Here is a 22,741-nt window from a genome sequence, read left to right as displayed (position 1 = left end):
ATAGAGTGGAGAAAGTAGTATTTATAGAGAATAAAAGTAAAATAAAACTGCGTCGTTCGCAACTATCAAAATTTAAAAAAAAAAAAGAAAAAAAAAAGAGATTGATCAATGATCATAATTAAATTTGAATTCTTTTCTTTTTAATGGTGTGTGATAAGATGTGCCCGCCTTTTCTCGCCAAAATTCCCGGCACCATGGAAACCACCAAGCACGAGCCGGGGGCTGCGCAGCCCCACTCGGCGCGCGTGGCATTGATACACGCAGCGGGAAGAAGACCCGCTTTATAAACAAGCTACTCCAGGTAGGAGTAAGTGTGGTTGAATCCTACTCACCCGCTTCACTGGGACCCACACCCCACCAACCCCAGACCGGGTCAGACCCCGGTCCTATTTCCCAATCACAACGCCGGTCCGACCGTAATTCGACCTTCTATATATCACCTTCCCCCTTCTTTTGCAGGACTAGGGAAAACCCAATAACCCATAATTCTAGAGAGAGTGAGAAAAAAAAAAAAACTTGAATTCAGAAAGAGAAAATGATGACGGAAACTGATGAATCTAACGCAAAGCAACTATCCGGGCATCAGGAGATTGGGCATAAGAGTCTTCTGCAAAGCGATGCTCTCTTCCAGGTATAAATTAAAAAGAAAATGATCGAGGTGAATTAAATTATATATATTTATTGATGGATCGGAAAACATGTACAGTATATTCTGGAGACTAGCGTGTATCCGAGAGAACACGAGGCCATGAAAGAGCTCAGAGAAATAACTGCAAAGCACCCATGGTTTGTTTGGATTGATTCTTCCTCGTTTTTTCCCTTTTTTGCGTGTGTGTGTGTGATTTGAATTTGCGGTTGAAATAGGAATGTCATGGCGACATCTGCTGATGAAGGGCAGTTTCTGAGCATGTTGTTGAAGCTTATTAATGCAAAAAACACAATGGAAATTGGTGTCTACACTGGCTACTCTCTCTTGGCTACTGCCCTCGCCCTTCCCGAAGATGGAAAGGTGCTCCTTCGTATTCATCACCAAATCTTCTACTATTTCATATATCCCGGCCGGCCCCTCTCAATTTAGAATAATCTCACTCACTTTTTTGGTGTACCAACATTAAAAAATTTATTTTTTAATAAAAAAGTATTGTGATTTACACTAATTAAATATATTTTTTTTACTTAAAATAAAAAACAAGTCTATTACAATAGGACAAAGGGATTATTATATATTTTCTCGACCCAATTCAATGCCATATTTCTTTATTTGAACTCATAACAAATATTTTCACATAACTCATTATTTACACCAAATGATATTGTACCTCAAACATAATTATTTCTTCTTTATTTCTTTCTCATACTTTTTTAATAAATATATCCTCAAAAAAAGTTACTACTTTCTATCTCCTATTTTATTATAAACTATTCGTTTTTTAACATTCGTGCCCAACTCTTGTGGCCTATTGAATTGTGACGTTGTGAGTATGTTACTTCTATTTTTGGACATATTTTATTAAACGGTTTATGGCCAAAAAATACATAAACTTTAGAAAAAATTGCAAATTTCACCTGAACTTTCAATTAAGCCAAAAAATACATAAATTTGTATTTTTGTTGCAATTTTCACCTAAATTTGACTTTCAATGAAATTAGAGCTTAATTGACAGTCAAAATTAAGTCAAATATATTAATATTTGCATTTTTAGACATTTGAGCTTCTAAATACTCTTTATCATTATAAGTTAGACCAACATCAGGTAAATTTCCGATTGTCAACTAAGCTGAAATTTCGTTGAAAGTCAAACTTACTCAAAAATTGTAATTGAAATACAAATTCATGTATTTTTTTGGCTTAATTAAAAATTCACCTGAAAATTGCAATTTTTTTCCCAAAATTCATGTATTTTTTTCCCATAACCCCTTTATTTAATAATAACCCCTTTATTTAATAATAGTACGATTAATTAATTCTCATAGGCACTAGTCAAGTAGTCATGTTTGGCAGATATTTTCGGTAAAAAAAAATATGTTTGGCATGATATAGGTCTGGCAGTTGGTACACTAAAGAGATGACAAAAATATATGCGACGGCCGCACCTAATAAATATAGGATTAAAAGGGATCTGTTAATTTTAAATTAGAATTTATTAGTTTTAATTAGAACAAATGTACCGTCTATGACTCTATAATCTATAATATATATATTGAAAAGATAACTTTAATTTAAAATCAATTTCAAAACGGAGTAATAAAATTGAAGGTTTATTTGTGAATTATATTTTTTCTTTTTACCTTTTTTTTATCTTCTTATTTTTTAATTTATTTCTTTCTAAAACTATGAAATTCGACTAATTACAAAATATTTAATGTGCATATTAAATTAAAGATCACGATAAGAGCTTTAATTTGATATATTTTATGTAAATATTTAATTTAAAATATAAATATTATATTTATTTAAAGATTAACATTTTAAAATCTTCTCTCTCTCTAATATTTTTTTGAATAAATATATTTTTTAATATTTTTATTTTTTTTGTTTTTATTTTTTAAATTATCATTTTTGCTAATAATAATATCAATTTTTATTATTGTGAATTCTACTTTTATTTTTCAATATTCAGCTCAAATATATTGAGTTAAAATTAATATTTTTTATTATATTAATTGAGTTTATATCAATTTTGTATAAATATAAAAATATTTTCCATCGATTGCACGAGAATCAAATGCTAGTATATATGAATATGCCACGAAAATGATATCTTAATTAAAATGAGATTCATCATACAGTTACACTATTTTTACTTTTTAGACAATTTATACTATATTAAAAAGTGAAGATTTCAATTTTAAAATTAATTTAATAAAAGTCAAAATTTCAATTTAAAATCAAGTTCAAATCAATTTCAAATTGATTTTAAAATTGAATGACAATTTTGTAGTTGTAATAAAACTGAAGGTTTATTTGTAAACTTATAATTTGTTCCTTTTATTTTTTTTTTGTTTTTTTTATGAAATTATGAATTCGGTTAATTATAAAATATTTAATATGCATATCAAATTAAAGATCACAATAAGAGCTTTAATTTGACATATTTTATATGGAAACGAAACATCTAATAACTTATTCACGTTATTACCAAATGTATACTATATTAAAAAGGGAGTTTCCAATTTAAAATTACTTTCAAACTAATTTCACAATTGAGTGGTAATTTTGTAGTTATAATAAAATTGAAGGATAATATTTAAACTATATATTTTTCTTTTTCTTTTTATTTTCTTTAACTTCTTATTTGTTGTTACATTTCTTTCCAAAATTGTGAAATTCGATTAATTATAAAATATTATATATGCATATCAAATTAAAGATCACGATAAGAGCTTTAATATAAGAGTAAAATTTTGAAGTAGCCAAAATGAAGCATAAAACACATTTTATGGCCACACATTGAAAAAACATAAAGTTTGACCATTTTTATTGATTTGGACGTTTTTACCATTAATGAGGCGGACCGGGTAGGATCAGGCACGCGGGTCTGGCATGCCGAGCATAAGTGCCAAGATTTTACTTTGGTTTTATTTTGGATTTCCGTTGGCACTTGCCATAAGTGCCAACGGAAATCCAAAATAAAATAAAGTAAAATGGTCATTTCAGCATTTATACCCGGCATATGTGCAACAGAAACAACAGTAATAGAATCAAGAAATCATAAATGGATCATCTAAACCCTAAATGGATAATCTAAACCCTAAATCGAACATCTAAACCCTAAATGGAACATCTAAACCCTACGGGGACATGTTTAAAATGGTTCTTTTGGCACTTATGGCATTACTTATGGCACTATTAGTCCCATAAGTGCCAACGAAAATCTAAAATAAAATCAAGTAATAAATGATGTGTATGGCACTTATGACATTAATAGTGACATAAGTGTCATACGCGCAGCGAGCGATGGCTTTTTCCCTCGAGCGCGCAACTCACCCATAAGCTTCCAGCGACTGCACAATCACCCCAGAGACCGAGTAAAAAGGGCAAATTAGGCATACCACCTAATTAATGGCCATATTTTGATGTTTTAAGATTAGAGGCCAAAAATTGATTTTCAATCTTCATTATGGTCATTTGACTACATTGTTTCTTAATATAATATATTTTATGAAAATATTTGATTTAAAATGTAAAACTTAAATTTATTTAAATATTCAAGTTTTATAAATTTCTCTCTCCTCTCTCATCTATTTTGAATAAATATATTTTTAATTATTTTTAATTAGTATTTTATTTTAAATTTTTTTAACTTATTTTTTATTTTTGTTTTCATAATATCAAATTTTATAATTGTGAATTTTTTTTCAATATTCAATTCAAATATATTCAATTAAAATTATTTTTTTTGTTATATTTATAAGTATAATAATTGAATTAGTATTAATTTTATATAAATATAAAAATAAAAAATATTTTCCCGTGCATTGGACGGGATGCAAATGCCAGTACACTTAAAACACTGATTTTTTAAATCTCGTACCCAAAAGAAATTGATCAACTTAGCTGGGACGGAAGGAATATTTGATTTACAGTGTAAAAATTATACTATTAATCTCTCTCCTCTCTCACCTTTCTGAATAAATCTATTTTTTTTATTCTTTTTTATTTTTATTTTTTAACCTTTTCATAATATCAATTTTTATTATTGTGAATTCTTCTTTAGTTTTTTTAATATTCAGTTGAAATTTATTTTTTATTATATTTATAAATATGATAATTGAATTGGTATCAATTTTATATAAATAAAAAAAATATAAACATATTTTTGGTGTATTGCACGGGGTGCAAATGCTAGTTGCTATATAAAGTTAGTTAGAGAGGATAATTTATCAAAGAAAAAATATCAGATGTTATTAAATAAATCTTCATTGAATTAGTATATAAAAATGGGAAATTATGGGTTGGAAAATTGAGTATATGGGTAACCTAGCTATTATTATGAAGATTTAGTCTACTCCCTCAGCCCCACTGTATGTGAGACCTTTTTTTGGACATGGAAATTAAGAAAAATTTATTTTATTTGTAGATGAAAAAGTGAAAATGTGTTTAAAGGGTAAAATCTTTACCAAAAAAGGAAAGAGTCTCACTTACAATGGGACGCCTTAAATAGAAGTTTATTATGAAGATTTAGTTTATTATTTATCTTTTTTTAGATACTACAATTCATATCATAAAATTATAAGTACACTACAATGAATTAATTAAACAACAACTAAACTAGTACTATAAATGAAAACACAAACCACGTAATGCCGATATTTGAATTAATCACTTGTTACAAGAGAGACTTTGATGTCTCGACTTTGCCAATTTAACTAGGCCTTCTTAACATTATTTTACTAAGTTGAGTATATAAGCAAATAGCTTAATAATCATATTGTGTGGTGCATCACAAAGATAGTCAATAGTCAAGTGAGTATCTAAAAAATTAACTAATACTCCGTCACTCTCCCATTCAAATTATAAGTCTTCATAAGCTTTGCCATACATATTAATAAATATAAAAGTTACCCAATTTAACCTTAAGTAAATGAAAATTAATTAAGTTTAAATGCAAGTTTCCAGTCTTGTGAGAAAAAAGAAAGGTGAATTTGAAAATGAATTATATTCAATTAATACCTCCTTAATAAATGAGGTTAATTATGATATATAAAATCAAAAAGACTTATAATATAAAGTTAATCCAAAACACTAGAACGACCTATAATGAAAATAGGAGGAGTATTTATTACGTCGTATCTTGAGTTAATTATATTTAATTAATACTTCTTTCGTTCATAAAAAGTGTGGTATAGTGTGACGGAAAAATGGTATAAAATAGAGAAATGGCCCATCAAAATTAATTTGTTAGGAAATTTTTAAATGGTTTGTTAGATGAATTTTTTGTAAATATTATTTGTGGATGATGTTAAAATATAAGTAAAAGTATGTGTACTAAGATGAACACCACATTTATTATGGATGAAAATTATATAAAATATATATTGAGAATAGGGAATCATTTGAAACCCTTTGATCATCAAGAATTATGGTCCCCCCACCCCAAAAAAAATCTATTGTAAATACATAATCTTGCTAAAACAAACAAATCAATAAAACCTACGAACAAATCTATATAACACACAAATAACATTCTCACTTAGATTCGAATTTTGGAGGAGTCGAAAATTTCACCACATTAATTGAATATGACTGTTTGTGCATGGTGCTAAAAAAAAGACTGTTTGTGCATTATATATATATATATATATATATATATTGATTTGTTCGTTACATTATTTTGTTTGTAGATTTTTAAGGCAAAAAAGTAGCTTGGATAATCATATTGTGATGAAGTAAAAATGTGTATTTTGACTGGACCTTTCGTTAATATTGAAACAAAGGCAGGCAGTCACTAAAATATTTGAGGAGAAAGGTTTTGCATCATTCGCTGATTAATATTCATGGAAAAAAAAAAGCATTTTGTCTTGTTAATAAATTCATAATTTGCAGATATTGGCTATGGACATTAACAGAGAGAACTACGAGTTGGGTTTGCCGGTAATTGAGAAAGCTGGCGTGGCACACAAAATTGATTTCAGAGAAGGCCCTGCTTTGCCTATTCTTGATGAAATGGTTAAAGACGTAAGTCTAGAAATTCAGAAAATAAGCAGGATGGTGATTTGGTATATTAATTGGGGAAGTGGTTTTGCAGAGCACGAAGCATGGCACGTTTGATTTCATATTTGTGGATGCTGACAAGGACAATTACCTGAACTACCACAAGAGGCTGATAGAACTGGTTAAGGTTGGGGGTGTGATCGGATACGACAACACCCTATGGAACGGCGCCGTGGTGGCCCCACCAGACGCTCCGCTGAAGAACTACATTAGGTACTACAGGGATTTCGTGCTGGAGCTCAACAAGGTTCTCGCTGCTGATCACAGGATCGAGATTTGCCAGCTGCCTGTGGGCGATGGGGTTACCCTCTGCCGCCGTATCACCTGATGCCGCCTCCTTCAATTTCAAACTCAATCATCTATCATCTATTGTTGTCTTAAATTTAAATAAAAATTAGAACTACTATATTCGATTTAGTGCATCATATGATTCATGCTCAAATATTACTACTGTTACTTTCCCCATATTCAATATGAAATATTCTCTCCGTTCCATGAAGCATGACACAATTTTCTTTTTGATCTGTCTCACGAAGCATGACACGTTTCTAAAAAAACTGTGTCATGCTTCATGGGACGGATGGAGTACTTAGTTATAGCTATACTTCAAATTTTGTTCTCTTTTTTCAATGTGTTGTTATTTTTCCCTCACTCTTCAAATAGATCGATTTTACTCGTTCCTTACGAATTCACAATTATTACCTATGTATCCCAAATGCAACATATTCAATTATAGTTACAGCCTTAACTTTGCCAACTATAGTCCTCTGCCACTACCACACTTATAAGAACTGGTGGAAAATCTTTTGACTAAGTTCCATCGATGGGAAACTATAGTAAATTTTAGGGGTAATTATCTGTCATTTTTTTTTAAAAAGTCACAAAATATATAATCAATTTTGTTGAAAAAATTACAAGAAGTATCTAATCTATATAATCTATATAATATATAAAAAGACAGTTTAACGGCTATTTTTTCCCACCAAATTTTAAAAATCAATTTTTTTTAACGGCTTCCTATTTTTCAGCAAGTATGCAAAAATTGCGTTCCACTCATTTTTCTTTATACTCCACCTTTTTCTTTTATGTTTTGATTTATTTTATTTTCTACATCTTTCTAATATTTTGATTTTATTTAATTCGCTTTATTTTAATTTTATTTTCAATTTTAATTTCTTTTGTTCATAGCAAATATATGACATCAATTCATATCTATATTTATATAATATACAAATGGATACTTTTAATGGATACTTTTTAGTGTAATTTTTTTAAAATAATTTTTTTATATTCCATAATAGTACCTATTTTTTTCACAATTCACACTCAATCCTGCATGTTTTTTTCCTTTTCTCTTTTTTCGTTTCAATTGTAATATAATTTGATTAATGTTAAATATTTAATATACACATCAAATTAAAGATTATGAAAATAGCTTTAATTTGATATAAAAAAAATGGCTTTTTCCCTCCATTTATTCCCTTTTTTTTCTCTCTCTCTCTTCTCCCACCATTTTTTCACTTTTTTTTAAAATCCTTTTCTAAACATTATCACATTATTTTATTTTTTAAAAAATATGCACATTTTAAGTTTAATATAGTATAAAAATCATGAAAAATGAAGTTAAAACGATTAAGTTATGAAATAAATTAAAAGTTAAAATATTTTATTTTATCTCTTTGTTAAAATTTTACAATTTTATATATATGTTTGTGTATGAAAATACTTATTTATTTATTATGACGCATATACTACTCGATGATAATAATGCCTAATGCTAATTTTTATTATTAATTTTTTTATTTAATAACTTTAATTATCATTACGCTTTATACAAAGTTGAAAATTTATATTTTTAAATTTAGGATTTTATTAAATAATTGACGGGCGTGGATTGTTTTAGTTTATTTATATTAAAATATATTTTATCTTTATATATTTTAATTTTATTTAATATTTATATTTATTTATTTAAATATGATGTTTAGTTTCAATGTTCGTCGTGCATCGCACGAATGATAATACACTATATAATCAAAAAAGCAACTCATATATAACTGGGACCTCTACACCACACAACTCATATATAACTGGGACCTCTACACCACACAAATATGAAAAAACTCCCCGTATGCAGGCGGAACCACTACTCACACAAAAGTGAGAAAATTACCCACATTCAGGAGGAATTGAACCCAAAAAAATCACAAATTTTAAAATTATACTTATTCTTTAAAAATTTGTTGTTTTCTTCTAAATTATGTCCAATAATTTAGAATGGATTTTTTTTTTTCAAATGTCATTTTTTTTTTTATCAAAGTATCATTTTCGAGTTACAATGTCATTTCCGAGAATCACCCCGGCAAAAACCAACGTGAAATTTCAAAATTTGTGAAACTATTTGAATTTACAGTCAATTTACCCCATAATCCTCCGGGGGTGGTTATAAAATTAAAGGCACAACTCAACTCGAAGACACATAAACTATTGGAAATTCAAAAATCATACACAATTCTCAGCACACAAACATTACTCAGCACAAAACAGTACTAGAAAATCGAGAATCATACAATTCTCAGCACACTAAACGTAAACGGCTTTAAAAATTATGAGAACCAGCAGCCTGATATTTCTCCACACACACACAAAAAAAAAAACCTAAAATGTGGTAGAAGTCTACATAAAATATACTATCAGACAAATATAATGCTTAATTTTATACAATTAATGTTTGAAGCAAACTAGATTAATGTCTCTAATATATTTGTGCAAAAGTCAATACATGAACAAGACAGACAACAATCATGAAAATTTTCACTCAGCCCAAAACATATTACCACAGAATTTAGTTTCTTAGATTCACAAATGAAATAATACAGCAAATTTCTTATAATGTAAGAATGCAAGTCCCACAAACAAATCAGTTTTCGAGGAATACAAATGTCAAAGCAACAGTACCATTTATGATCATTGCGGACTAATTTGTTTACATACGACATTGTTTAACAGATGAACAAAACTCGATTCCCCTGGGCGAAGCAATAAACAGAATAGGGCGAGGTGAAAGACTGGAAAGTAAAATCTAGTTTAAAGAAAAATTTGAAGACATATGCAAGTATTCACCTTAAAACTCAAGTTTCCTGTTTAAATAATAAGTGAACTTTGAGAATATAAAAGGTCTAATATACCAGAAGGGGGAAAAATGACCAGAACCCATAGAAGGCTCAAACCAGAAAAGCTACTACAGCAATGTAAAGCTGCTGATGTAGAAAAAGGTGCAATATAGAGCTGCTTTCAGGTCAATAAACACTATTGAAGATTTCCTAACAGCTCAAATGCAAAAATTACAAAGATAAGTCCAAAATGGTGAAGAAAACCCAAAGAAATTGGCATTGCAACATTCAAACAGAATACCAGCAATTTCAACATTATTAAGAAGCAGTTTCAAGACACATTATAATAGTGACAGGCTAAAGGTGTACATTTGTAGGAAAAACAGTAAGATAGAAGAGCAAAAGCACAGTCAAGCTTGAAGGCTAAAAACTGGAGTCCTAAGTGACAAACAAACTAAACAAACACAAATATAGAGAAGACAAAGCATAAGAACAGAATATAAAGAAAATATAACTAGATATTCCAACACAAAAGCAATTAATTAAAAGCGATTCTCACAAATAACTTCAAGAGTAAGAAGGAACAAAATTCCAAAACATAAACAAAAAGGTATCTGAATTCATCACAGCCAAAATTCGATTATAACAATAGAAAACGCACAAAACTGCCAATATTTTAACGGTAAGATTTCTGGAACCTCGCACGTGCACCGCGACCTCCAAACTTCTTCGGCTCGCAGCGACGGGGATCAGCCACTAGCAAAGTGCGGTCGTACCTGACGAGAATGTCCTTGATCTCCTTCTTAGACTGCTCATCGACGTACTTCTGGTAGAAGGCAACCAGCGCCTTCGCAATGGACTGGCGGATGGCGTAGATCTGGGAGGTGTGACCGCCTCCTTTCACGCGGATACGCATATCGACGCCAGCGAAGCGGTGGCGACCGAGGAGGAGGATGGGCTCGAACGCCTTGTAGCGGAGGATTTCTGGCTGGATGAGCTCAATCGGAACTCCGTTGATTTTGATCAGCCCGCGTCCGCGCTTGCAGTGAGTGACGGCAACCGCCGTCTTCTTTCGGCCGAAGCATTGGACAGATTCGGTGGTCGGGGTCGCGGCGGTCGCCATGGTTGGGGGGAGAGTGGGGGAAGGGGATGCTACAAGACGATGGAATGGGAATTAGGGTTTTGCGTTTGGTTAAATAATCTATACTCTTCGCGGAATTACTTACCTGCCTTTTGCTGGGCTGGGTTAGGCTTCACCTGATGAATTTGGCTATCTAGGGTTGTAAACAAAAATCTTGGGCCCTTTCAACTATTAAGCATTTTGGACTCTGAAAATGCTCTGTTGCCATATTTTTATATATAAAAAATTTAATGTATCTCCTTTGTTTATAGATATCTAGCATGTACTCCTAACAAATGTATATACACGTCCATATACTTTACGATGTTTTATGAGGGAAATAAAAACATAATTTATTTAACTGAAATTACACATTATTATGAAGTTAATCACTAAAATATTTTAATTGTTATATCAAACACCATCTTCAACCAAAAAAAAAAAAAACTAAACAAAAATTTTACAATTTATCATAAATCTATTTTCATATGAAAAAAGATTTCATAAGATGTGGAAAAAGAAAAGAGATATTTAAAGGCATAAATTTTTGTTATCCGTCATTTTTTAATGATAAATTTATCCATCAAAGTAAACACACCATTGGAAGTATATATAATTATTTTAGAATGTGCAATTTTTAAACAATTTAATATTGTGTGTCGGGCCTATTGAATTAAAGTTCAAATAGCAGATGGGCTAGCTTAATTTTGATGTTCTCGGACTATTAACCTGCAGCCTGAACATTATGTTTGATTACATAGTTGGGATAAGCCTATTTAAATAAACCCAAGAAAATGTAACCTGTATTGGGGTCTCTAAGCTTATATGGGTTGTGTATTTGATAGTCCATCTATAGAGCCGTGTAAAAGGGTGTTAAGTGTTAGGTGGCCACGCATAATATCAGGTCAGGTGAGTGAAGTGGCCGAAATGCCCTCGCCCAATGTCATCAACCACTGTAACATATCTCAAATTTGAAGAACAAAAATAATCAAAATTCAGAAAACACGACCAGACCCAACAAAATTAAACAAAAAAATCAGCGCAATTTTGCATTCACAAATTACGCATCGGGGAAAATATACCAACCACAACAAGTGCAACATAAGCTTCGAAATCAGATTCAGAGCGAAATTGGGTACTACCCTAAAAATCAGATTCATAAGCTTCGAAATCAGATTTCAAGTCTTTCCTGCTTGTATTTGGAGGAGAAAGAGAATCCCCAACAATATCAAGCCTTTCCTGCCTGAATTTCACCGCCGACATTGCGAATTTGAGCTCCAAAGGCTCGATTTTGAAGTCCACAAACGATGCCTTCGACCTCGGCCGGAAGTTGTGACTTGGGAGCTCGAATTGATTGGCAAGAACATTAGTAATAGCAGATTTAGCGGCTTTGCTGGTTTGAATAAGAGTAGCAGCAGCGACAACTTTGAGGTGAGAAATTAGACCTTTTTTCCAAAGAAAATCATGGCATCTTCTTCAAAATTCATGGTGAGATTTTTTTTTCTAATTCAACCGAGGGCAGGGGTCGGCGGGTATGGAGAGGTCGGCGAGGCTGTGTCCGGCTGAGGGCGCCGCCTCTCGTCTGTTCCCCCTCTCGATGCCTCGCTCAATTTCTCAACCAAGAAACTCTCTCAAACCATCGTGTATCTAGCAGCAATTTGTTGTTGAGCGGCGAAACAAAAGCTGAATTTTTCGATGTGAATTGGGGGTAATTATGCCAACGAAAATTTAAACAAGGAATATTGTAGCACACAGCTTCCCTAACTGAGGGTCACCCTCGGTTGTGTTTCTGTTGGAAAACAGTGGTTTTTGCTCGGGCCCGTGCTCAAACTCGGGCTGCTCACCTTTTGTTGCTTTCCTATCAAACGCAGGAAAATGCCTAGCTAAGCAAGCAATAAGGCCTTAACTAGGCTTTCAAACACAGAGCATGAGTAACGCATTACTCGAGTGCCTACTTGAGTAGGAGTATTGCACTCGAGTAGGGCGTTGCAGGTGAGTGCTACTCGAGTCTTCGAGTATGTACGAGTAATTTCCTTTTTTTTTTTAATTCTCTTTTCCTCTTTAAAAATTTCTCTCTCCTCTTTAAAAACTAAAAAAATCAAGTAGGCTATCAAGTAACCCGCAGCACTATTTACTCAATAACACAATCACTATCAAGTAGGCTATCAAGTAAGCCCATTGCGGATTCTCTAAGGGCCTGTTTGATATGGGTTTATAGGTAGGATAAATTAAATTAATACAGATTAGTGTGATGTTTGATATCATGTGCAGTTAATATGGTCAACTCCTACTTAATCCTACTTCTCCATGCTATTTTGTGGGATTAACCCATACTAATAATCCGCCCACCCCCTCTCGGATAAATTTAATACTGAGAAGTTGGATAAAAATTCTGCTACCCTTCCTCACGCATGTCGATGCAAATGCCCAAGTAATGATGGACACACATGATATTTTTAAAATTATGTGAGGATAGTTTTGGTATTAGATAATATAATCCAACATAATCCTATGGATATCAAACATAATATAGGATTAAGTAGCCATGATATCAAACACCCATGAAATAATATAAATCCACACTAATCCACACTAATTTCTCAAGATAATTTTAATCCTAATCAATCCTAAACTGCAAATCAAACGGCCCCTAAGTGTAGAACTATTGCTCTTCAAGAGCATGTAATATTCGAGAATAAACATATGTATTGCTCTTCAAGAGCATGTAATATGCATCATGAATATTATTGTGCAACTTTGGGAGCAACAATATATGAATAAAAAATATAAGAAAAATACTAAAATAAAGCTTAAAATAAATATGCAATCTCAATAGTTTAATATTCTTCCGAACATTAAATTTATCTCACATGTTCATGAGGAACACATTATATTTGATATCGTCGCGTGTTTTATCAAGATCTTCATTATTAAGAAAATGAGGAATATTAATACAATTGATAATAAATTTACTGTATGCCCCAGAAGAGCTTCATCAATCCTCCCATAAGAATTATATTGTAGTAAATTTCAAATATGCTAAAATTAAGGCAGGAGAATTTGGATTATCCATTTAAAATTAGTCCCTGATTAAAATACATTCGAAAGAGGATTTCTCATCTTATTTTTATCACCACCCAAAAACGTATCTATAGGCTCTATAAAAACTATACGTATTCTTCGTCGACATATCTAGAGCCAATAATTGTGGATCAATTCATAGATCGGTACTTTGATTCAATAATCCATTTCAAAACTTTTTTCGTCATTAGGGCAAGATATAAATGATGAATTGTATAATATGCCGCAAATTTCTCGTTGGATTAATTATGTTAGATTCACGCATTATGAACTAGAAGTTCAACGGATTATTATTGACTGCCAAAGGAGTGAAATATCATATACATGTCATATTGTACCAAAAAGAATTAAAGTCCTGATGGACGAAATTGATTTATGCTTTAGTTAATGTTTATTGACCCAGAAGCGTAGAAGACCTATTGTGTTCAAGATAAAATTTTCACAGATTACAAAATCAAATAAAGAAATCAAATCACTCCAAAAAAACCTCTTCAATAGAATCGTCCTAGAGACTATAATCTCAATATATTTGCATGTGCACTAAATTATCATAATATTGGGATTACGTATCAACCATATCAAATACTTTGAGAAATGATGAAGATCTAGTTTCACTAAGGTTTCCATGAATTTTGTGAATACATGAGAATCATATACTAGAAAAATCATAGTTGTTGACAACATTTTTACCTCAACAAATTGTTGATTCAATTCGAAGATTATTTGAATCCAAAACAAATAATATTAGAGTGTCAAAAACACTGAAAATGTAGAAATTAAGTAAACAAATAAGATAACAATGAAATAAACTTATTTAATAAATTGGAGAATGACTCAAATGATATCCTAGGGTACTAGATTTTGATGGATCGTAATGAATTTCAATCTACATTAACTAACTCTTGGATGAACCTTATTATCTAGGGTGATCTCACACCTAGGGCTGTAAACGAGCCGAGCTGAATACTAGCAGGCTCGAGCTCGGCTCGTTTAAATATTCGGGTGTTCGAGCTCGGCTCGAGCTCGATTCGAGCTTTTATCTTGATGATCGAGCTCGGCTCGTCATCCACTTACTAAGCTCGGGCTCGGTTCGAATTCGGCTCGGGTGATGCTCGATAATATCGAATTCGAGCTTGAGCTCGAGCTCGGCTCGTTAGATGTTTGTATATATGGTGTTCAAGCTCGAATTTGTTATAAATTTAAGAAAATCTTCTTAATTAATATGTTACACGAGTTCGAGTTCGACTCGTTTAAGGCTCGTGTACTAGCTCGATTGAAGGCTCGACTGAAGGTTCGTGAACAAGCTCGCGAACATGTTCGCGAACAATCGAATTCGAACATGTTCGCGAGCTCAACGAGCCAAGCACTGTCAGGCTCGAGCTCGGCTCGATAAAAATTTTGAGCTCGAAATTAGGCTCGAGCTCGGCTCGTTTATTATCGAATCGAGCTTCGAACGAGCTTTTTTCGAGCCGAATCTCGAATAGCTTGCGAGTAGCTCTGTTCATTTACAGCCCTACTCACACCTAGCTTTAGCTGCCTCCTAGACGACTAAAACGATAGATTACAGGTCATAATTGTTGTCCCCGATCAATTTCAACCTATAACTCCAAAAAGCACCAAAGATCGACAATGCCATCGTTCAAACTTTCAACCTCCCAATTTATTGAGATGATGTGTCTTAAGCTCATAATCTATGTCGATTATCGATTTTCTCCTAATTCAAATCAATACAATAAACATGCTCAAATGGTGATTAATCATTCAAACAAGAAAACAAACATAGGGCTCAAGTAATTATAGACATTCAAATAAGAATTGAAATAAACATCAATCCATTACAAACTCATCTAATCTAATCCGTAAGATAAGAAATTTTAACCAAACATGTTCATAATCAAAACATATCTCAAGTCATAAGAAGACATAAACAAAGAAGACATAAGAAGACATAATCAAAACATATCTCAAGTCATAAGAAGACATAAACAAAGATATAAAAATATAGAGATTCATAGACAAGTCTTATAATCTAGATATTCAATCATGTAGTCTTGATAAGCTTCTTTCTAATTCTTCTCATTCTTCCCTTGGTTGTGGTGTTGTTTTTGTGTATGAAAGAAAGAAAATGGTAGAGGAAGATGATGTGTTGGAAAAAAAAAATGAAGGTTGAGGTTTGGAGAGGTGGTGGATGTTGTGAAAAGTGATGAATGATCATGAATTCCCCCAAATTGAAGGTTGAAATGGTGTTGGGCTGAAAAATCTCATATGGGTTGGGGCCCACAACTTGCCAATTTCACCTTTTTTCCACGGTCACAGTCGTGACCGCGGTATAGGACTGTGGGTGAGCTATAGGATGGGCCCACAGCTGCGGGTGCTCTCTGGATTGGCACATTGGCCCGCGGTCGGGCTCGTGACTGCTACCAAGACAGCCGGCTCTACTCCTTGCTTGGAATTGAGGTACGAAAATCATGTTTGTCTCACTCTCGTGCATTTGTTCTCATTGTTCTGCTCAAGTACTATATCTCAAGATATGTTAAATGGGTTAACAATTTTATGTATTGAAAATAAGGTATTTGAAATACTTGATCTTGAAGATGTTATTGATAATTTTGTTTCTCAAAGTGTTAGAAAATCTAAATTATTTCAATAATTATTTGAGTATTATTTGATACTTTATTATGTTTTATAGTTAATATTAAAGTTGTGTGACTTTTCACCTAATGCCCTCGTAATGTCAGGAACGACCCTGCTCCAACGTCGTTTAATATATTTGTTCATATATATGGTACCCAACCCACTTCATATGAGACTAATTGTTGTGAAATTATAAATGACAGGAATTCTAAAACACATTGCCAGCATCTTAGGTTAATAACTTAAACATCTCGTATTATATCGTGCAAGTGCATATACCTCGTCTCGTCGATCTATTCATGAAATTGGTGTAGGGTGAAATTGGTGTAGGGTTCATTTCGTATACATTTCGACCAGTAATTGAGTAATTTGGTAATCATGGAGGGTGAATTAATGTAGTTTAGCAGCTTTAAAACCCTGTTAGTCTCAAACCTTAATTTGTGTATTAATCTATTTCTCATGGAGAGAGACCAACCCCTAACCCCCGGCGGGCGGCTCTTCCTGCAGCCGCAACTGGACCAAGTCATCAACGCCGCCATCGCCGTCGAGCTCCCTCTCGATGTCGATGCCTTCAGAGCCGAACTCAAAAGCTCGGTCATACCCAAACACCCCAGGTTTTGCAGCCTCCTCGTGCGAGACGCACGCGGCCGCGAGCACTGGCGGAGAACCGCCGTGGACATCGACCGCCACCTAATTATCCACCACCAACCGCTCTCCGACGACCCCTCCCTCTCCGACGAAGACTCGGTGAACGATTTCATCGCCGGTCTGTCGGTTACGTCGCCCCTCCCCACCGATAAACCCCTGTGGGAAGTCCACCTGCTCATGGCGCATAGAACCATGCTGTTTCGTTTCCACCACGCGCTTGGCGACGGCATCTCCTTGATGTCGATGACGCTCTCGTGCTGCAGAAGGGCAGATGACCCCACGCAGCTGCCCACTATCGCCGGCGTCGGCGCCGCCGCCACCACCAGGAGAAGCTGGAGCCTCTGGACGCTGCTCATGGTTGTTTGGTACACTTTGGTATCCGTTTTCCAGTTGACGCTCAGACTTCTGTGGCTTAAGGACAAGGCCACCGCCGTGAGCGGCGGCGCCGGGGTGGAGCTCTGGCCGCGGAAGATTGCCACTGCGAGGTTCCGGCTCCAAGACATGAAGACAGTCAAGCAAGCGGTTGCTAACGCGGTTAGTTTTTTTTTTTTTTTTTAGTGATTCCAACCCCTAATCTATTAGTTGAAGGAAAAACATCTAACAAGGATAGTTTTGTACACCAATACATTTTAGATGCAATGAATCGTTATCGAATTAATCGTTAATACCTTAATTTTTCCTTGAGAAGAAAAATTCTTTTAACTTTTGTAAAATATGGGGTAAAAAATTTGCTTTCCTAAAATTTTCTGTTCGCACTTGTTTGCTTAGCTAGCTAGTGAGTAGTGAGCCTCGATCTCCTTTTCTCTTCCTCAGCAAAAAGGTTAGGTTCTGGTACACAAAATATACTCCCTCCATATCTCTAATCTCTAAAACGAGCATTCATATTTTTTATTTTTTTTGATACATCTCTAAAATGAGTATTTTTTTTTCTCATAATTATACTCCACACAACTTATTTTTCACTCATACACTTAATTAATTTTTTTAAAGCTTATAGTATTATTTTTAACTGAGTATCCATTTCAGTGATGAAGGAAGTATATTTTTAGGAGGGCATAGTTAATTAATCATAAATTTAAAAAGTAATGTACATAATTTAAAAAAAAATTATAAACTTATAACAAATTAATAATATTTTTCAAAAAATATATATTAATAATAGGTTAATTATGTTCCCTCATGGTCGTGCACGTGGTTTTCATTGTCTCTCACATTATGGTGGTGAACTTACGTTTGTGGTTCTGAATTTTTGACTTTTCCAAATATTGATTTGTCCCCGAGTGTAGGTATAACGAAATTAAACGCCATTTTGATTAGCCATAAATGACAGTGCTTTTTTTTGGAACTTCATATATATACTATATATATACATATCACATATGTGGGTCCATGGAAATTTTGTGCAGACCATCAATGATGTTCTCTTTGGGCTAATATCGTGTGGGCTGTCACGTTACTTGGACATCACCGAATCACCTAACGGTAAAACTACGACATTTTATCCTCTAAAAAAAACATTTTACTTACTATTTATTTTCTCTGACTAGTATATATGGACTGGTCCATTAAATCATGCCATATTTTGTGTCTATATGCGTAGCTTTGCGTGAGGGTCAACAGATCACAGGCGTTGCCATGGTGAATTTGAGATCCCAATCTGGATTGCAGGTACTTGATAATATAATTTTGTCAGAAATGAAGAAATTGCGTTGAATGGAAATGATTGTTAAATGTTAATGATCAGGATTTATCGAAGCTGATGGATAGTGAATCTGGATCGCGTTGGGGCAACAAGTTTGGGATGCTAATGTTACCTATTTATTACCATAGAGAGAGTTCGGATCCAATGCAGTTCTTGAAGAGAGCCAAGCTTATGATTGACAAGAAAAAGATGTCCTTCGAAGCCCCCCTTTCCTACAACATTTCCTACTTACTCATGTCTCTTTTCGGACCAAGAGTCAGTCTCACTTAATTCACCCAATTCCCCAACTCATATAAATATGTCATGTTTCTTTATTTAATTTGTTGGATGGTAGATTGCTTGCCTTCTCAATTACCCGATCCTTTGCAATACAAGTTTCACTATATCAAACGTGGTTGGGCCTAAGGAGGAGATAATGGCTGCAGGCAACCCCGTCAAGTACATGAGGGTCACTTCCAGCAGCCTACCACATGTAACGTTTATTCTTAATTAAAATTAATAATGTGTGCCTTAATTAGTTTTGTATATTCTACTACCAAAACAAAAATTAATTGAGTTGTTTAATTGATGGGCAGGCGATCACAATGCACATGGTGAGTTATGCTGGAGTTGCTGACTTGCAAATTATGGTTGCCAAAGACATAATTCCAGAACCTAAAGTTCTAGCAAAGTGTTTCCAAGATGCATTACTCCAAATGAAGGAAGCTGTTGATCAGGCTGCACCTCATCTCCAACCAATTGTTTAATTACTATTAATACTCATATACTTCATCAACTAACTTTATACCGATATATTAATTGGCATTGACTCTGTATACCAATATATTTATGAACTTGCAATGCAAATCTGTACGAGCTTTTATTACTAGTTACTTTTGTTAATTATACATTCGTTGATCTCTTCCACCAATCTCTGGCCGTCACGTTTTACATGAAAGTTGGCACCGCGAATGTACGTACGTTGTTGCATTTATTTAATTAATTAACTTTTTTAAAACAATAAATCTATGCAGTCACATTGTGGACACCCACATATTATAGGGTAAAAATTATTTTTTGGCCCATCGTTTGGGCGTTTTCTCAAAAATATCTCACCCTAAGTATAATTACAAAACAATACTCATCGTTTCACTTTTTTCTTATTTATGACCCGCAAAAATAATCTGCCAACCAGTATATGACGTGTTCCGATCAAATGCCATGTGGATAATACACGCGGAATTAAAAAAATAAAGATAAAACTCTTACAATCCACGTTGTTTAAAATATTCTAGCTCATCTTATCTCTAAAAAAAACTTATACAATCCGCCAATCATCATCTCCACTTTCTCATCGCCTGCACGGCGCAAGTGGGCTCCGACGGCAGTAGCTCCACCGTGGGCTGCGGTCACCTATCGACGGGCAGCACAGGATCGAGGTTCACGAAGCTCCGATAGGCCCGGCAACCCTCCTCCCTGACCCGGATCTGGTACGCCGTGGTTGACCCGCCGGCCTGGTAGGCGCAACACTGGATGCCGCAGCAGGCTGGCCGTGGCGTTGTAGACGTGGCAGAGGCTGGTGGAGGTGCAGGCGAATTAAGGATTGAATCGGAGCAATTGAGGTAGAAGATGCAGTTATTGCTCGTGATGTTGAAGGGGGCGGAGGGACTGAGCTGGAGGTCGTTGGAAGAGAGATCCACGGTGAGGTAGGTGCAAGGGTGGAGCGATCATGAGGCGCTGCGTGGAGTAAAATACAAAGATAAAGAAGAACAATTTGATTGGGGGTGTAGTTGTGGCTTCATAGCATGCCAAATACAAAGACGAACAATTTGTGATCTTAATACTCATCTGATCCTTGCCAAACCTTGTTGTGGTGGGCTGGGAATCTTTTGCCTTTTTGTGTTTGGGGGTGGGAGGGGGATGAATTCTTTACTTCTTTGGCAGATGTATATTATGAGTTGTTACTAATGGATGTTTAGGAGCAATTTGTGTTGTACTTTATATGTTTCACAAGCCAATAGGGGTAGGGGACGAGAGTGGAGTCGCAGGCGAGCAGGGGGCAGGGGCAGGGGGTAAGGACACGACGGCACATGATAGCAGTGCCGCAGCAGCGAGGAAAAGGTAGAGGTGATGAGCAGCAGCCATGGCGGTGGGTTGAATAATTTAGCTAGGGTTGAATGATAGGAAGAAGAAGAGCTGTGTTATTTTTAACTACGTGGATTTTTGTTAGTTTTTTTCTTTTCTTTTTTAATTCCGCGTATCTGCCATGTTGGCTCTTGGCCAGAACACACCATATACCGGTTGCCGAATTATTTTTATGGGCCATAAATAAGAAAAAAAAGTGAAACGATGGGTATTGTTTTGTAATTATGCTTAGGGTGGGATACTTTTGATAAACACCCAAACGATGGGCTAGAAACTGATGCGTAACTAAAATAAAGCATATAAATTTATCTAGGCAAAAGATATGAAGCAGGCAAAGGAAACAATAAGACAACATAAAGAACTAGAGTTCCAATCTAACAATCTAGAAAGCAATAATTATATCCAAAATCATAAAGCAACAATTATCTAGGCAAGGGAAATAAACAAATTCAAACCTGTGTAAAGCTTTAGCCATCATTAATCCTAAAGAACATGTAAACGAAAAGCAACACAAATTCAACGAAGAATTACACTAACAAATCAACCAACGATCTAACTATACTAACTAGGCGATAAGATTAACAAAGCATAAATCAATACTAAATATCATTATCAAAACGTGTTCAATTATCTAGGAAAAGAACAACCAAGAAAGCTTGTAGAATTCGGTAAATCAATAGATAGAACTTACAATTAATTAAAGAAAATGACGATCTACCAAAACTTTAAGAAAATACAGTAAATTCGCAACTGGGAGCTGGCTGGGTCGAGAATAGGGGCTGAAACCCTAGAAAATGGATTTTAAACCCTAAAAAATGTAACTGCCTGATCTCGAAGGCTGCAGTGGCTGCCCGGGAGGAGTGGCCATGAGTGGGCTCCACCGCCTACCCCCTTCGCAACTCTTCACCAATTGCAAGCGGGCGAGCGGCGCGAGGCGCCGGTGGCCGCCCGGGCGGCGGTGGCCGTGAGTGGGCGGCAGCCGCGATTTTTTTTCAAAATGCGGTCAAAACTTCACGAAACGCCAAAAATACCTCGACACCCTGAAAACCGACCAGAACGAGCACAACTCCATTGAGCAAATATATAATACTCCCTCCGTCCCTGAAATAAGTTCCTCTTTTTCCTTTTTGGGACGTCCCCCAAATAAGTTCCTCTTTCTTTCTTTCCATTTTTGGCAACTACCTCACCACTAATAATACTTTATTTATTCTTACTTTTCACTATTTCACCACTCCCAATACTAATTATAACACTTTTTCACCTTTTCACCACTCTCAATACTAATTATAATATATTTTTCTCCACTATTAATACACTTTACCATTTTTTCTTAAAACCCGTGCCGTCCCCAAAGAGGAACTTATTTTGGGGACGGAGGGAGTAATACAAATATGCGCAGAACATGCTTAAACGTGCATCCCAAGACCCGCAAATATCAACCAAAAATGAGGTAAACATCTGGATTACTCTTTAAATGTTTGGATCCAGATTTGGAGTAATAGATTTAATACCTAAATCCAACCTATGGACCCAAATACATAAATATATTTTATCTTCATATTATTCAATTTATTGTTGTTGTTCTTGAAATCCATTGAGATTTT

At 34.3% G+C, this 22,741-nt stretch overlaps 3 protein-coding genes across 3 annotated transcripts; 2 read left to right on the top strand and 1 right to left on the bottom strand.

Moving 5' to 3' along the window:
* The first annotated feature begins 318 nt into the window (after nucleotides 1–318).
* LOC131000893 (caffeoyl-CoA O-methyltransferase 5-like) lies at nucleotides 319–7,210 on the top strand. The gene is made up of 5 exons (XM_057927033.1): nucleotides 319–631; nucleotides 707–786; nucleotides 865–1,009; nucleotides 6,548–6,679; nucleotides 6,750–7,210. The coding sequence occupies exons 1-5, from the start codon at nucleotides 536–538 to the stop codon at nucleotides 7,041–7,043; spliced, it is 747 nt and encodes a 248-aa protein (XP_057783016.1). The 5' UTR covers nucleotides 319–535; the 3' UTR covers nucleotides 7,044–7,210.
* A 3,156-nt stretch (nucleotides 7,211–10,366) lies between these two features.
* On the bottom strand, nucleotides 10,367–11,152 carry LOC131000925 (40S ribosomal protein S16). The gene has a single exon (XM_057927075.1). It carries the CDS (start codon nucleotides 10,949–10,951, stop codon nucleotides 10,505–10,507), a length of 447 nt encoding a protein of 148 aa, XP_057783058.1. The 5' UTR covers nucleotides 10,952–11,152; the 3' UTR covers nucleotides 10,367–10,504.
* A 5,228-nt stretch (nucleotides 11,153–16,380) lies between these two features.
* On the top strand, nucleotides 16,381–19,881 carry LOC131000845 (wax ester synthase/diacylglycerol acyltransferase 11-like). The gene is made up of 7 exons (XM_057926964.1): nucleotides 16,381–16,971; nucleotides 17,048–17,845; nucleotides 18,718–18,793; nucleotides 18,912–18,979; nucleotides 19,056–19,268; nucleotides 19,348–19,485; nucleotides 19,589–19,881. The coding sequence occupies exons 2-7, from the start codon at nucleotides 17,123–17,125 to the stop codon at nucleotides 19,757–19,759; spliced, it is 1,389 nt and encodes a 462-aa protein (XP_057782947.1). The 5' UTR covers nucleotides 16,381–16,971; nucleotides 17,048–17,122; the 3' UTR covers nucleotides 19,760–19,881.
* The last annotated feature ends 2,860 nt before the right edge of the window (nucleotides 19,882–22,741 follow it).

The sequence above is a fragment of the Salvia miltiorrhiza genome, chromosome 8, assembly GCF_028751815.1.
Source record: "Salvia miltiorrhiza cultivar Shanhuang (shh) chromosome 8, IMPLAD_Smil_shh, whole genome shotgun sequence".
In the NCBI taxonomy this organism is placed as follows: Eukaryota; Viridiplantae; Streptophyta; class Magnoliopsida; order Lamiales; family Lamiaceae; genus Salvia; species Salvia miltiorrhiza.
The sequence above is the reverse complement of the archived record's forward strand: the minus strand, read 5'-3'. Positions and strand labels throughout refer to the sequence as shown.

Coding starts and splice junctions, on each gene's coding strand:
- LOC131000893 (XM_057927033.1), top strand. CDS start 536: ATGATGACGGAAACTGATGAATCTAACGCAAAGCAACTATCCGGGCAT. Junction 787..864: donor ATAACTGCAAAGCACCCATG/GTTTGTTTGGAT, acceptor CGGTTGAAATAG/GAATGTCATGGCGACATCTG. Junction 6,680..6,749: donor TTGATGAAATGGTTAAAGAC/GTAAGTCTAGAA, acceptor GTGGTTTTGCAG/AGCACGAAGCATGGCACGTT.
- LOC131000925 (XM_057927075.1), bottom strand. CDS start 10,951: ATGGCGACCGCCGCGACCCCGACCACCGAATCTGTCCAATGCTTCGGC.
- LOC131000845 (XM_057926964.1), top strand. CDS start 17,123: ATGGAGAGAGACCAACCCCTAACCCCCGGCGGGCGGCTCTTCCTGCAG. Junction 18,794..18,911: donor CATCACCGAATCACCTAACG/GTAAAACTACGA, acceptor CTATATGCGTAG/CTTTGCGTGAGGGTCAACAG. Junction 19,269..19,347: donor TGTCTCTTTTCGGACCAAGA/GTCAGTCTCACT, acceptor GTTGGATGGTAG/ATTGCTTGCCTTCTCAATTA.